At 41.8% G+C, this 15,966-nt stretch overlaps 1 protein-coding gene across 1 annotated transcript in view; it reads left to right on the forward strand.

Moving 5' to 3' along the window:
* tln2b (talin 2b) overlaps positions 1 to 15,966 on the forward strand; it is a 239,193-nt gene that overhangs the window by 123,889 nt on the left and 99,338 nt on the right. The window contains 7 exon segments of the mRNA XM_034176485.1: positions 11,006 to 11,095; positions 12,899 to 12,950; positions 12,953 to 13,020; positions 13,573 to 13,722; positions 13,923 to 14,108; positions 14,973 to 15,113; positions 15,744 to 15,925. Of these exon segments, the coding sequence (XP_034032376.1) occupies positions 11,006 to 11,095; positions 12,899 to 12,950; positions 12,953 to 13,020; positions 13,573 to 13,722; positions 13,923 to 14,108; positions 14,973 to 15,113; positions 15,744 to 15,925 (869 nt within the window).

Raw genomic sequence — 15,966 nt, forward strand, 5'->3', positions numbered from 1 at the left:
TTGTGCTGGCCTGCCAATTTGGCGTATTTCCCTAAGTGCCACATGAATGCTGTTCAAGAAATTTGAATGCAGCTCAAATACAGCACGAATTGCACGAATGTCGTTCGATGACATTCATACAATTCGTGCTACAGGTCAAATGCAGTTTGATTGCAGGTCGAATTGCATGAATGACATTTGAATGGGCATTCCTATGGCAATAAGAATACAGTACGAATGACTCCGCCATTCGGATGTTATCCAGCACGAGTGATACACGAACATGCCAACCACTGTAGGAATGCTGTACGAGGTGTTCAAGTGCAGTTTGAATGCATGAATTGCACGAATGTTGTTCAAATGTCAGTTCGTACGGCATTCATGCAATTCGTGCTCTAGTGCGACGGGGGTATTAACAATGCAGCCCAACATATTGTCTCGTAGATGTGTATTAGAATTAGGTGGTAGTGTGTTACAAGTTGGAACAGCATGGTGGATTAGTGGTTAGCACTGTTGCCTCACAGTGAGAAGGTCAAGGGTTCAGTTCCGCCTGTGGCCTTTCTGTGTGGAGTTTGCATGTTCTCCCCGTGTTTGCGTGGGTTTCCTCCGGGTGCTCCGGTTTCCTCCCACATACAAAGACATGCAGGTTAGGTGCATTGGAATCTTTAAATTGTCCATAGGTGTGCGAGTGGGTGTGAATGTGTTTGTCTGTTTGTGGCCCTGCGACAGACTGGCATCCTGTCCTGGGTGGCTCTGTGACTGCTGGGATAGGCTCCAGCCTCCCGCGACCCTTGATTGGACTAAGCGGTTGAAGATGAGTGAGTGACTGAGTGTGTTGCAAGTTTAAAAGGTGCACCACATATAGGATAAGAGTTCACAACAGAGGGCTGTGCAGTGCCCAAATAGCTATTTTTTTTTAAATCATCTAAACGCTTTCATTTACATAGTAAAAGAATTGGCAGCAATAGCATTGTTCATTTTGGGTGAACTCGCACTATGTCATCCAGATCACAGCGGAGCACATTACTCCCGCAAAGCCCGGTGTGTTTGTCTAACATGAGTGTTCTGGGCCATAACTGGGGCTACCTCTGCAAGTTAGGCCAGACTTGGCTGTTCAGTGATGCAGTCGAGCTGGGACCATGACCCAAACCAAGCAGAAAAAAGATTAAGTACTAATGAGTACATTTTTTCTGGGGAGTGAATGCACATTTGCTGCTGAGTAAAAAGATGTATTATATTAAGCTTCCTAATTGACAGATTTCCAAGAGGTTTTTCTGCGATGCAGTCCAGTTGACTTTGCCACAGCCACATCTAGTGTGAGCACAAACAACACAGGAGCACCAGCACAAAGTCAGTGCTGTTCAACTGAAAAAAAATTTTTTTATCACTAGTTGGATAATACAGTGCATTCTTTCCCTACTGCATATAGGAAAAATTAACCCAGACTGTATTACTTCATCAGCATCTGCTTTTTTTTCTCCTCCTTCTGCTTTCGGTCAGCGGAATTTCCCATCCCATTGTTTACATTGTTTGACATACCCATTTTTTATATGTATCTACAAGAAAGCCAAGTAACTTCATCCAATTTTGTAAGAGTATGACCATGAAGGCTGAAAAAAGAAGTGATGTTAGGTTAGCTTCTCTGCTTATTGACTGTGGCTGGACATATGAAAGAATCAGGTGATGGTGGCATTCGGATATTTGACTGTCAGATGGTACTTGTGGAACTTTGAATTTCAAAGTTTACAATGCCATCTGAAGCCTGAATAGAAGAAGTGCCAGACAATAGGACAATACTCTCCAGCTGCTGCTTCAGCTAAAGTAATATTAGCAGGATGCGGTTGTGTTGTAAGGTATGTATTTACTATGTCTTATTTAATTTGCCCAGTTGTGTTTACACTTATTGGATGCATTTTTAATGCTACCTGCCCCAGTTATAGCACAACCGGAACAACAGCTGACTGTAAGTCTGATCAAAACAAGGCAATTAATAATTATGTGCCCCTATGGTATCTTGGATGTGACTGCATGCAATAGGGAGAATTCTTTCAGCAACATCACCTTATTGATAAACGTGAATCATGACAAGAGTGCAAAAGCCACAAAATATTTGTGAAAATATTGAAATCCATGAAAATTTTATCCATGAAAATTGAAAATTTTGTCATGCATGCAGCATAATTAACTGATAAATTTCTTATTGCATAAGTTATTCAGGCAGAACAGGCTTTATCTGGCTTTACATAGGGAGGTGGGGTGAAGTAATCGTCACCTGAAATGTGCAGTTTTTTGCCACATCAGAATGTGGCATATTTATGTGGCATATAGTATTCATGCAGTTGGTGAATTTTACCTACTGTAAAATGATCCATAGAAATTACCTCAGGTTATATTGATCTTGACTGAACACAAGCATCTTGGTAAAAGGAGTTTTCCACCATTTATCTAAAGCATGGAGGCAAGTGACGCATTTGAAAGATCCCACATCCACGATGTATTCATCAAACTTTTAAGGGCACAGTGTGTTCTTCATGGGCTTCATCTAAGTATGATGGGGCCCTTAGAACACTGAACCTTTCTGCTGCGGGTCACTGGTTCAGGTTTTAGTTTGAACAGGCACCCCCTACTGCACACCAGCACAGCATTCAGGGCGGTGTGGTGGCGCAAGTGGCTAGTGTACTTGTTTCCAAAAAAGGATCCAAGTTCAACACTGGCATCTGGTGTAACACTTGTACCAAGTCAACATGCAGCTCCACATCAGAACCTCTGTGGTCGACCTCAAACAAAAAAAAAGAGAATCAAAAAGAAATTACAGTGACGATGTGGTTAAAATAGAAAAATGTGACATCCCTGCCCATCATGTCTAACACATTCTCACTGATTTCTTAAACTGTGTGCAGTTTGTTCTTACAACGTTGTTTGCTGTAACAATCACATCGCATGTGTTTAGCAGATTCTCACTGTCTGGCTGTTCTTATCAGTACTGTGCCAGGTGCTGTACTTTTTTCATTCATTCTGCAAGATTTTTTATGTCCACATGTAGATAAACAGCTCACTTGCCAACATGCCATCTTTATTATAAACGCACGCTAAAATATGCTACATGCATGCAGGCTCATGCTTTGAAGCATACCTTGATTTGTATGAAGAAGTGGGGCAATTTTTTTATTTATTTACCTTTTTGGCTGCATTTAAACACACACAAATATGCTCATTGAATGCATGTGGGTGGAAATGTGCAGGTACATGCTTTGAAGGGAGCCTCGATTTGTATGAGGAGATGGGGGATTTATTTAATTATTTATCTTTGTTTTTGCTGCGAATTGGCACAGTAGACAGTGATCGGCACATTTCACAAAGCAGCACTCAGACAGTTACTGGGGCAGGCTGTCCATGCTACACTTGTACTACATCACTGAACTCCATATTACAGTTAATTAAGTCATTAATACATCAGTGCAGCAATTAATATGTCCTTATTTAATTATTACTGCTTCCGGATTCGACTATGTCCTCACTGTATATTTTATGAACGTCCTGCGTTCGACCATGTCTGCCAAGTCTGTGGAGAATGCACCACACCTTTAACAATTTTTGCTGTGTTTCTAATAAGTGGTATGGGTTCTTTCTGCATCCTCACGGTTTTTTGTGAACATTGTGGAAACATGGCTGAATGTGGCAGGGTATAACCACTGAGCCACCACAACTTGATGCAAATTCAAGTGTTACTTCAGATATAGAGAAACACAGGGCTCTATATTCATGTATAGTGCATGGTTTAAAGCATGTAGCACAGGTGTACCTGCATGTCTTTGGAAATGCTAGGAAATGGGAGGAAAACCCACGCAAACATGGGGAGAACATCCAAACGCCACACAGGAAAAAAACATGTGGGATGCAGGACCATCTCACTGTGAGGCAACAGTGCTAACCACAAAGCCACTGTGCTGCCCATATGTAAATATTGTGCTGTATAAGTAACAAATACACCGCACTCAACTATACACCTGAACAATACACACATGGGTGCACAAATGAACACAAGTGCAGTTGATATTTGAACGATGCAGGTGCTACGATTGAAAATGACAACCAGCTGTCACCCAGTAGACCTTGGCAAAGAGAGGACAGTTGTATCCCTGAAAGATGAAGACTCAGGTCTGAGTTAGTCTCCCTACTGACATTGCACTGGACAAATCTGAATAATAATAATAATAATTTATTAATTTATATAGCGCCAAATCACGAGTAATCGCCTCAAGGCGCTTCACAAACATTTAAAAGCAGAATAAAATGAAATAATATTAAAACACAATTAAAAAAATGTAACCATAAAAAGGTAAAAGAAATAAAAGAAATAAAACGAATAAAAAAGACACGCAATCATATAAAATACTAATGATAAAACAGGGAGAACAAATGTGTCTTCAGCCTAGCTTTAAAAGTCTCCACAGAGTCTGACTGTCATATCAACGCAGGCAGATCATTCCACAGAGCTGGGGCGCGGTGATAAAAAGCTCTGTAACCTGCTGACTTTTTCTTCACCCTCGGTACACACAGTAGTCCTGCACCCTGTGAACGCAGAGCCCTAGCCGGCACATAGGACTCAACCAGGCCGGCCAGATAGGAGGGTGCCAGTCCGTGAACAATTTTATAGGCCAATAGTAATACTTTAAAATCCGATCTCAAAGAGACCAGAAGCCAGTGAAGGGATGCCAGAACTGGTGTAATATGGTCAAACCTTCTGCTTCGTGTCAGAAGTCTAGCAGCAGCATTTTGAACCAGTTGAAGACCCCTGATGCTGGACTGTGGTAAACCAGTAAACAAAGCATTACAATAGTCCAATCTAGAAGAAACAAAAGCATGAATCAGAGTCTCAGCATCAGCCATAGACAGGATGGGACAAATCTTTGCTATATTTCTTAGATGAAAGAAAGCAATCCTTGTAATGTCCCTAATGTGGAGGTCAAAGAACAACATAGGATCAAAAATTACCCCAAGGTTCCTCACTTTGTCAGTATGATGTATAACACATGAACCTAGGCTAAGCGCTAGCTGATCAAATTGATGCCGATGTCTTGCTGGACCAAGAACCATCATTTCAGTCTTATCAGAGTTCAAAAGTAGAAAGTTGTTAGACATCCAACTTCTCACTGCTGCGAGACAGTCCTGTAAAGATTTTATGTGGGCAGGATTTCCAGCATAGCAATGAAAAGCAACCTCAAAATGCCACAAAATGTTCCCAAGGGGTGCCATATACAGGGAAAAAAGCAGGGGACCCAGAACGGATCCCTGCGGAACCCCGAACTTCATGCCCCTAAAATCAGAGGTAGTGTCGTTGCACAAAACACAGTGGGAATGTCCAGACAGATAATACGTCAACCACGCAAGAGCAGTTCCAGTAATCCCAAAACAGTTTTCTAACCTATCAAGTAGAATATGATGATCAACGGTGTCAAACGCAGCACTGAGATCCAGCAACGCCAGTACTGTAGTAGTATCCAAGTCCATTGCTCGCAGAAGATCATTAACTACTTTAATAAGTGCTGTTTTCTGAAAGCAGACTGCAGTGGCTCAAAAAGGTCATTCTCAGTAAGATAGTCCACAAGCTGCCGTGAAACCACCTTTTCCAGAATTTTAGAGCAGAATGATAGATTTGATATCGGCCTATACTTTTTCAGTACACCAGGATCAAGATTAGATTTCTTGAGTAGTGGTTTAACCACTGCAGATTTAAAACAATTTGGAACAGATCCAGAGTTTAGAGAAAGATTAACAATTTCCAGCACAGTCGGCCCAAGAATGGGCCAAAGATCCTTAAACAATTTTGTTGGTATAGGATCAAATAAACAAGTTGTGCTTTTAGTGGACATCACGAGTTTTGTCAGCAAACCTAGTGAGATACTATCAAATTCCATGAATCTAGGTAGCACCTCAGTGGTAGTCCCCAGCTCAGTAGCTGGATACAATGACTGGACCAAAGTATGCTGAGATGTGCTCAACCTTATATCCTATAACCTAATAGCTTCTATTTTCTTTTCAAAATAGTCCAGAAAGTCCTGTGTTGAAAAAGGAGAACGATCAACAGGTGGCTGTCCATGAATAAGAAATACCACCGTATCAAAGAAAAACTTTGAATTATGCTTGTTTTTGTTTATCAATTCAGAGTAATAGGCCTGCTTCGTAGCCAATAAAGCATGCTTATAATCTAAATAGCTTCACACCACGCAAGGTGGAACACCTCTAGTTTGGAACTACGCCATTTCCGTTCCAACCCTCTAGCCTTCTGCCTAAGGTCATGCAAATAACTGTTGAACCAAGGTGTCTGTGCCTTGGGAAGGCATGGCCTTAATAAAGGAGGCGCAATCTTATCAAGTGTGGTTTTAGCACTAAATTCAGGCTATCCGCAAGACTGTCTACCGACTGAAAATTCATCAAGCTTGAAGTTAAGATTTCTGGTAGTCTCGCTTCGAGTTCAGTCAAAGTTGAAGGTTTAATATGTCGCCGCAATAATAGGCAAGGTTGTTGCTCCACTAAACGCGGCAGCGTAATTGTAAACCTAATAAGTGAGTGGTCAGAGACCGCTGATGCAAGAGGCAGGATGTCGATATCTGTGACAGTAAGGCCACGTGCAAGAACCAAATCCAGAGTATTACCACTGATATGCGTTGAACCATGAATGAACTGCTGAAATCCTAATGCATCCATGATTTCCATAAATGATTTACCAAGGGGATCAGAGGGCTTATTTATGTGAATGTTAACGTCACCAATAATCAAAATGTTGTCTGCACTAGTTGAAAGACTAGAGATGAACGCGCCAAATTCATCAAAGAAATCAGAGTATGGGCCAGGAGGCCTATAGACAGTGACAATATAACATAGCTGATTTCCAGTTTTATGACCCTGACAGTAGCATCATGGGCATAACGGAGAATCAGATGCTCAAATGAATTATATTTATGACCTCCAACAGTTAATAAAGTAAACCTGGATTTATAAATCAATCAATCAATCAACTTTTTTCTTGTATAGCGCCAAATCACAACAAACAGTTGCCCCAAGGCGCTCCACATTGCAAGGCAAGGCCATACAATAATTATGAAACACAGTCTACGTCTAAAGCAACATAACCAAGGGATGGTCCAGGGTCACCCGAATCCAGCCCTAACTATAAGCCTTAGCGAAAAGGAAAGTTTTAAGCCTAATCTTAAAAGTAGAGAGGGTATCTGTCTCCCTGATCTGAATTGGGAGCTGGTTCCACAGGAGAGGAGCCTGAAAGCTGAAGGCTCTGCCTCCCATTCTACTCTTACAAACCCTAGGAACTACAAGTAAGCCCGCAGTCTGAGAGCGAAGCGCTCTAATGGGGTAATATGGTACTACGAGGTCCCTAAGATAAGATGGGACCTGATTATTCAAAACCTTATAAGTAAGAAGAAGAATTTTAAATTCTATTCTAGCATTAACAGGAAGCCAATGAAGGGAGGCCAACACGGGTGAGAATTGCTCTCTCCTGCTAGTCCCCGTCAGTACTCTAGCTGCAGCATTCTGAACCAACTGAAGGCTTTTTAGGGAACTTTTAGGACAACCTTATAATAATGAATTACAATAGTCCAGCCTAGAGGAAATAAATGCATGAATTAGTTTTTCAGCATCACTCTGAGACAAGACCTTTCTGATTTTAGAGATATTGCGTAAATGCAAAAAGGCAGTCCTACATATTTGTTTAATATGCGCTTTGAATGACATATCCTGATCAAAATAACTCCAAGATTTCTCACAGTATTACTAGAGATCAGGAAATGCCATCCAGAGTAACGATCTGGTTAGACACCATGCTTCTAAGATTTGTGGGGCCAAGTACATAACTTCAGTTTTATCTGAGTTTAAAAGCAGGAAATTAGAGGTCATCCATGTCTTTATGTCTGTAAGACAATCCTGCAGTTTAGCTATTGGTGCGTATCCTCTGGCTTCATGGATAGATAAAGCTGGGTATCATCTGCGTAACAATGAAAATTTAAGCAATACCGTCTAATAATACTGCCCAAGGGAAGCATGTATAAAGTGAATAAATTGGTCCTAGCACAGAACCTTGTGGACTCCATAATTAACTTTAGTCTGTGAAGAAGACTCCCCATTTACATGAACAAACTGTAATCTATTAGACAAATATGATTCAAACCACCGCAGCGCAATGCCTTTAATACCTATGACATGCTCTAATCTCTGTAATAAAATTTTATGGTCAACAGTATCAAAAGCAGCACTGAGTCCAACAGAACAAGCACAGAGATAAGTCCACTGTCCGAAGCCATAAGAAGATCATTTGTAACCTCACTAATGCTGTTCTGTACTATGATGAAATTCTAAAACCTGACCTGAAACTCTTCAAATAGACCATTCCTCTGCAGGTGATCAGTTAGCTGTTTTACACACTACCCTCTCAAGAATCTTTGAGAGAGAAAAGGAAGGTTGGAGATTGGCCTATAATTAGCTAAGATATGCTGGGTCAAGTGATGGCTTTTTAAGTAATGGTTTAATTACTGGCACCCTTAAAGGCCTGTGGTACATAACCAACTAACAAAGATAGATGATCATATTTAAGATTGAAGCATTAAATAATGGTAGGACTTCCTTGAGCAGCTGGCAGGAATGGGGTCTAAGTAAGCATGTTGATGGTTTGGATGAAGTAAACTAATGAAAATAACTCAGACAGAACAATCGGAAGAGAAAGAGTCTAACCAAATACCGGCATCACTGAAAGCAGCCAAAGATACCGATACATCTTTGGGATGGTATGAGTAATTTTTTCTCTAAGTCAAAATTTTGTTAGCAAAGAAAGTCATGAAAGTCATTACTAGTTAAAGTTAATGGAATACTCAGCTCAATAGAGCTCTGACTCTTTGTCAGCCTGGCTACAGTGCTGAAAAGAAACCTGGGGTTGTTCTTATTTTCTTCAATTAGTGATGAGTAGAAAGATGTCCTAGCTTCACGGAATAGTTCCTAGCTCATAATATAAAAGCAACCCCCCACCTTTCCTCACATCACGTGAAACGCGGACCTCTAAAAGTGTATGCCGGTGGGAAGGCCTCATTCAGAGGAAGGCAGCAGCTGTGGATTTAAGTCAGGTTCACATAACCCAATCATGTCCAGCGATGATCCACAATTAAGTCATTCACCAGCACATGACTTCAGAGACAATGATCTGATGTTAATGTGACCCAAACTAAGGATCTCGGTGGGATCAGCAGATTTTAATGAAGTCATGCGGAAGTTCAGCTCCTCAGCAGCCAGTGACGCAGCATGTTTCAGCGGCCAGAGGAGCTTAGGTGAAACACCGCGTCTGCGAGCCCGCAGACGACAGCACCGGCATAAAAACTGCGCCTCTCGTGCGCAGCGCGCGCTCCCACGCCCAAAAATATTGTCCATCCAGAGGAGGCGAGGATCAGACCCTCTCGTGAAGGCTGCCAGGTAGAACTTAAATTTCACCAACGCACTGCTCCGCTTTCCGCGCCTTCTAAAGCGCCTCCTACGGAGAGGAGCGCAAGGAAAACGGAGCAGGTGCAGCGGGACCTCCGAGAGCACAGGTGGCAGAGCAGGGCGGGGCCCTCCCAGCCCGTACCCAGACGACAGCAGCGGCTCATAAAGAGCATTAATGTCCAAGAGAGACTGACGATTATACACAAGCTAAGGCAGAGATGTCCCGGCAGAACAACACAGAGCAAAAACACAGCTACAAATAACAAAAAACTCGACGAGCGGTAGAGACAGGGCTGACTGCATGCCAAACACACAGGCGCCATCTTGCCACCACAAGTACTTGTGCTGTTTCTGAATAGTGTTAAGAAGGTTAAGACCCAAGAAAAAGAATGGAGGATTGATGTAAAGTGGGGGGAATGAAATATTGAAAAAGACACTACTTAATAGAATTAAAAATGAACAAAATTTTGAAATGGGAAAGTATTAAAACTATTCTCAAATTCTTGTCAAAAGGACGAGTCATATGCTTTACTATTCTAAATTTCTGGGCTTCTTTTTTCCCAATTGGATATAATGTCATCTTGCATATTTAGACGCAGGACCTGTGTAGGTACATAAGCCTTTATGAGATCTGCGAGAAGAGTGCATGACCATTTCACTATTTTATATGTCAACAAATCCTTGAAATGTCACATGTGCAAGAGCCGTAAATTGAGGCTTATATAATTTGATTATTTTCTTAGTTTTAAGGAATTTGAAGACCTCCTCAGCATGGGAGGCTAGAGACTAAAACGTGCAATATCAATTCTGGATTAAACAACGCATGAGTTCAAAAACATCAATAATCTACTTGCACAGTAATATGTTTTTATATACTTAGTATGACATGGAACAGTATTTCATGAAGTTTGTACCCCCCATTTTATGTAATGCACTTTTCATCGGGAAACACAAGTGCATTTTTTCCTCATCAGTTTTGTATTATCAGTTACGTACAAGCCTCATATTCAGTCTCTTCATGGACATAGAGTATGTGTACATCAAATTCAGAATGATAGGAACTGTACTTTTGACATTAGAAGAACAAAAACATTTTTCAAGCAAAACCCCACTTTCAGTTACACTTGAGTAATTTTAAATTACTTTTTTCCATGCATTTTAAATACATATATCATGGCATTATACTCCTAATAACCTTAAATTATGTTAATGTTACAATATTTTGTAATTTATAGGTATAGGTAACTATATGAATAATGAGCCGGCCTGGTAAGATGTACAGTAGACCTGGTTTCATGTCCCGCTCATGCTATCTGTCTTTATCCTTGGACAAGGCACTGATCCTGCATTGTCCCAGTCCAGCCAGATGTAAATGGTAACCAGTCTTGGCTGGAGAATTAGCCTGTATCAGGCTGGTGCAACATCCAGGGGGAGTTGTAGACTCTCATCCGCTTCATGCTATGGAATCAGGAGATAAGCACTGGTACCCACTGGCCTCAGGGCATATATAGGAGTTACTTCTTCTTATGGCCGTCTCTGTGTTCAGGCTGTCAGAGGACTCCTGGATAATCCCAGCGAGCCTGTCAGCAAACTCTCCTACTTTGACTGCATTGAGAGCGTGATGGAAAACTCAAAGGTACACACTTTCAAAGCGGACACATTCACCATGTACGAGGTCTGTTAGAAAAGTATCCGACCTTATTTTTTTTCAAAAACCATATGATTTGAATCACGTGTGATTGCGTCAGCCAAGCTTGAACCCTCGTGCACACTGCGTGAGTTTTTTCATGCCTGTCGGTTGCTTCATTCGCCTGTGAGCCAGGCTTTGAGTGAGAGTGTGGTCTACCCTCTCGTCTATTTTTATTGCGAATAAATGTCTGAACGATTTGGATCTTTGCTGCATCAATTTTTTTCCAGACACTGTAAGAGACCTCCAGGATGGACACCGTTCGAAACATTAATATGGCTTTCAGGGACGATTTTATGGGGATTAAACAGATTACGGGGTGTTACTGCCCCTTTAAGGACGGCCCACAACTGCTGAGAGTGCATTGCGCTCCCAGTGCCGATGGACAGGCTGACACCCCGCACAAACCAGCCAGATCATTTCCAAGTGAAAGCTTTGTTGATCCGGGACCATCGTCTGACTTTCACAAAAAAGGCAGAAGATATGGACATCAGCACTTTTTCCGGCACATTCCACGGTACAGGAGTTTTTTTTTCATGGAAAAGAAAGCCGAGGGACGCGCACGGAGCCGTTCATTACGCGGGACAAACCACCTCGGTGTTGGTCTCACAGGACGGCTTAAAGGTGGATTTCAGACGGATTCCGGTTGCTTTCTAGCGTTGAATATCCGATTGTGATGTGCATGAGCTGAACATGCCAGAACATGTCCTGTGAGGCTTCATCACGGCGTTTCTTTTCGCCATGCAGCTCCGTCGCAACGCGCGGAATTCCTCCACCTTTGTTCCTCTTTCCATGACAAAAACTCCTGTAACAGTGAAATGTGCCATTCATTTCTAAACTGGATGCTGTCTTGATCCGGTGTGTCCTCTGACTAGCAGAGGATTGTGAAAGACGTGGACATCAGCAGTCCACGTCTTTCACAGAAACACCGTGATGAAGCCTCACTGGACATGTTCTGGCATGTTCAGCTCATGTACAATCACAATCGGATATTCACACGACTGGAAAGCAACTGGAATCCGTCTGAAATCCACCTTTAAGCCGTCCTGTGAGACCAACACCGAGGTGGTTTTGTCCCGCGTAATGAACGGCTCCCGTGGCGCGTCCCTCGGCTTCTTTTCCATGAAAAAAAACTGTAACGTGGAATGTGCCGGAAAAAAGTGCTGATGTCCACATCTTTCTGCCTTTTTGTGAAAGTCAGACGAGGTCCCGATCAACAAAGCTTTCATGTTGGAAATGATCTGGTTGTTTGTGCGGGTGTCAGCCTGTCCATCGGCACTGGGAGCGCGCTGCACTCTCAGCAGTTGTGGGCCGTCCTTAAAGGGGCAGTAACACCTGTAGTCTGTTTAATCCCCATAAAATCGTCCCTGAAAGCCATATTAATTTTCGAACGGTGTCCATCTGGAGGTCTCGTACAGTTTCTGGAAAAAAATTGATGCAGCAAAGATCCAAATCGTTCAGACATTTATTCGTAATAAAAAATAGACGAGAGGGGTAGACCACACCTCACTCAAAGCCTGCTCACAGGCGAATGAAGCAATCGACAGGCATGAAAAAACTCACGCATGCGCACGAGGGTTCAAGCTTGGCTGACGCAATCACACGTGATTCAAATCCATATGGTTTTTGAAAAAATAATAAGGTCGGATACTTTTCTAACAGACCTCGTACTTTAACTGTCAAAGGTATTTCATGTAATAGGCTGCTGACAATCTAATGCTTTCAGGTCTTGTCCATTTCCACAATCCTTAGGTCCTTGGTGAATCAATGGCAGGCATTTCACAACACTGTAAGACGGGTAATGTGGCAGCTTCGGCGACAGTGTAGTTGTGGCATCCAAGGCCTTGTGTGGGCTGACTGAGGCAGCAGGACAGGTGAGATTGCTAACTGCTGTTTCTTTTTGTTTGCATTTCAGTCCAAGATTTGCTTGACTCATTGTATGAGCTTTGAATTAATCACAGATGTGGTGTTTCATTTTGAGAGCAGAAAGAGTTGTGAAATGTTCAAAATGAGGGCTAAAAGCAACATTAAAATCCTTATGGAGTGCTTTGAGATTTAATTATATTTTTGAAATGATGCCTGAACTATAAGTGAAGCTGGGTGAGGAGGGGCTTAAAGCTGGTTTGACAGACTCTCGCTCCTAAGCTGTAAAATAATCACATCCTCTCTCATTAATCATAGATTTATGGTTGTTGTCTGGAAAATGATACACATTGACGTATTTTTTGCTCATGGTTATCTGCTTTTTTAAAGCTCCTGTTCAGCCTTATGAATGCAAGTACATCTCTATGTACATATATATGTGTTTCTGTATACAATATCTATCAGAGAAAGTCAGTGCACATGGGAGATATCAGTTAATTGTGACAAGAAATTTAATTTTGGAGGACATAACATTCTTGTGGCGATTCTTTTTTCCGTTGCAGGCCTCTTAGCTTATCTTGTAGTGGTGTCCTGATCCTAATAGTCAGTCAGGTCACGAGGGGCTGGTGGATCCCATCCAGTTTGCACGGGCCAACCAGGCTATACAGATGGCTTGTCAGAATTTAGTGGATCCAGCAGTAAGTCCCTCACAGGTGAGTAGGTTTCATCTGCAACTGCAGACCATTACACGCATTATTCACCGCATTATAGGCCACACTTGGCAAAACAGTGTGCTCAGATCTGTTGCAACATATCATTTAGTCTGGAAACATTTATATGGCCAGAATGTCATGAATAGTTTATTATATCTCACTGGATTTCCTCATGTTATGCAATTTGTCTGGTTGTTCAGGTCTTGTCTGCAGCAACAATTGGTCGCAAGCACACATCGGCCCTGTGTAATGCCTGTCGCCTGGCTTCCTCCAAAACATCCAACCCTGTTGCGAGGAGACAGTTTGTCCAGTCAGCCAAAGAGGTTGCCAACACCACAGCCAACCTCGTCAAAACCATCAAGGTCAACTCCCCAAGTGATCAAAACGTTGAGTGTAAATTTGTTACAGATATCTGGTCTCATCTCAGTTGGTGACCCCTTACCAGTGGTGGGCACAGCTAACCTAAAAGTTACCTTCAATAACTGCAAATCTGCTAGCTGAAAAGTTAATTGTAATGTGCTAAACGAATAAATCGCTGAAATATTTAGCTGAAGCTATTGATAACCACAAACCACTAACTTTTATTATAATGGATATAGCTTTAACTTGTTTTTCTTTGTTGCTGTTGTTAGTTTGTTTGATTGTGTGCTTGTTTGGTTGGATTTGGCCATAAAACCCTGAAAACAGTCCTAAAGAGCTAAAATTTGCGGCATGAACATGGTCCCCAAAAAGGTTTAGCATGCCACAATCAGATGATGATCAACACAAATAATTTAATGAACAAATGAAATTAAACCGTAGTTTATATTCAGCAAACAGTTTATTCACAGTACAGAAAGTATTAAATGAATAAGAAATATTAATAAATAAAAATACACATGGAAAATAATTTTAATAATGTAGTTAATACATTTACTACGGATTGACATCTTCTCATGCAGTGTGCCAATTTTGCTTACTGGAAATGTGTATAAATGTATGATTTTAGGGGTTAAAAAGATTTCTGATCTTTAAATTTTATTTAAAAATGTTAGCTGACATAAAGTTAGCAGAGTCGAATTTTGTGGCAGCAAATTGGTTCACTAAGAGTTTTCAAGCTGAGCTGAAAAACTAATCTACCAAACGACAAAGTTAGCTTTGTTAATTAGCTGAAGATGATTAGCTGAACTGTGCCCACCATTGCCCCTTACACAGTTGTTCACTAGGAATGTAATAATGTGTAAATATTCAGTGGCACTCTTTTGTTTCAGGCATCAGATGGAGATTTTTCTGAGGAGAATAGAAACAGGTGCTGTGTTGCCACAGCCCCTCTCCTTGCTGCTGTAGAAAACTTGTCCAACTTTGCCAATAATCCTGAGTTTGCAAGCATCCCTGCTCAGATCAGCAACGAGGTATAGATTCATGTTTATGACTGCTTTTGATGCCTGTTTCGGCACGTCTTCTTGTCTACAGCTGCTGGTGACAAGTTAGATGTTATCCAGAAACACAGAGTGGCAGTTTTGAAACATTTTCTTCTTAAAAACATCCAACTTGTACATTATGTCTACTCTTCATACAGATGATCTTGAAGCTGCCCCCTCACTTAATTTAATGAGTGTGTTTGTGAGTTCACTCCTCTTCTTCTTTTCATGTCGAGGAAATGCTCTCAAAGAAAGTGGATTTTATTTTTCAGTCAGTGCAGGAAAATCTTCTAAAAGCTTTATGGCTGTAATCTGTTTGAGGGCAGTGTTTAACGGCACTCTCTCTCTCTCAGCACAGCTGCTCTAATCTTCACCTTGTTAATGTAATTGTCGAGGGAGGCTTTGACTCGGATCATAAAGACTGAAGGTGTTCCTTCCAACATCTCTGTAAAGCTGTCTTCCTAATCTCATCTCTCGCTTTGATTGCACCTTTGATCTCCCCAAAGCCAAAGTATGGAAGTATAATGAACAACTCGGTCATACCAGTGGGGTTCATTCTTCTTTGCTGAGCTGTTACCTGGGCCATCGTTTCACCTGCAATCATCTCTTTCTTTCCCATAGGGCTCAGCGGCTCAGGAGCCAATTGTGCGTTCAGCCCGCTCCATGCTCGATAGCTCCACTTACCTTTTGGAAACAGCTCGATCACTGGTCCTAAACCCCAAAGACCCACCCACCTGGTCTATACTAGCTGGCCACTCCCGGACCGTGTCTGACTCTATCAAGAGCCTTATCACGGCCATCAGGTTAGTATTAATCCCACCCATAACCACACCCGTCTCTGTAG

This window comes from Thalassophryne amazonica, chromosome 8 (assembly GCF_902500255.1).
Source record: "Thalassophryne amazonica chromosome 8, fThaAma1.1, whole genome shotgun sequence".
In the NCBI taxonomy this organism is placed as follows: Eukaryota; Metazoa; Chordata; class Actinopteri; order Batrachoidiformes; family Batrachoididae; genus Thalassophryne; species Thalassophryne amazonica.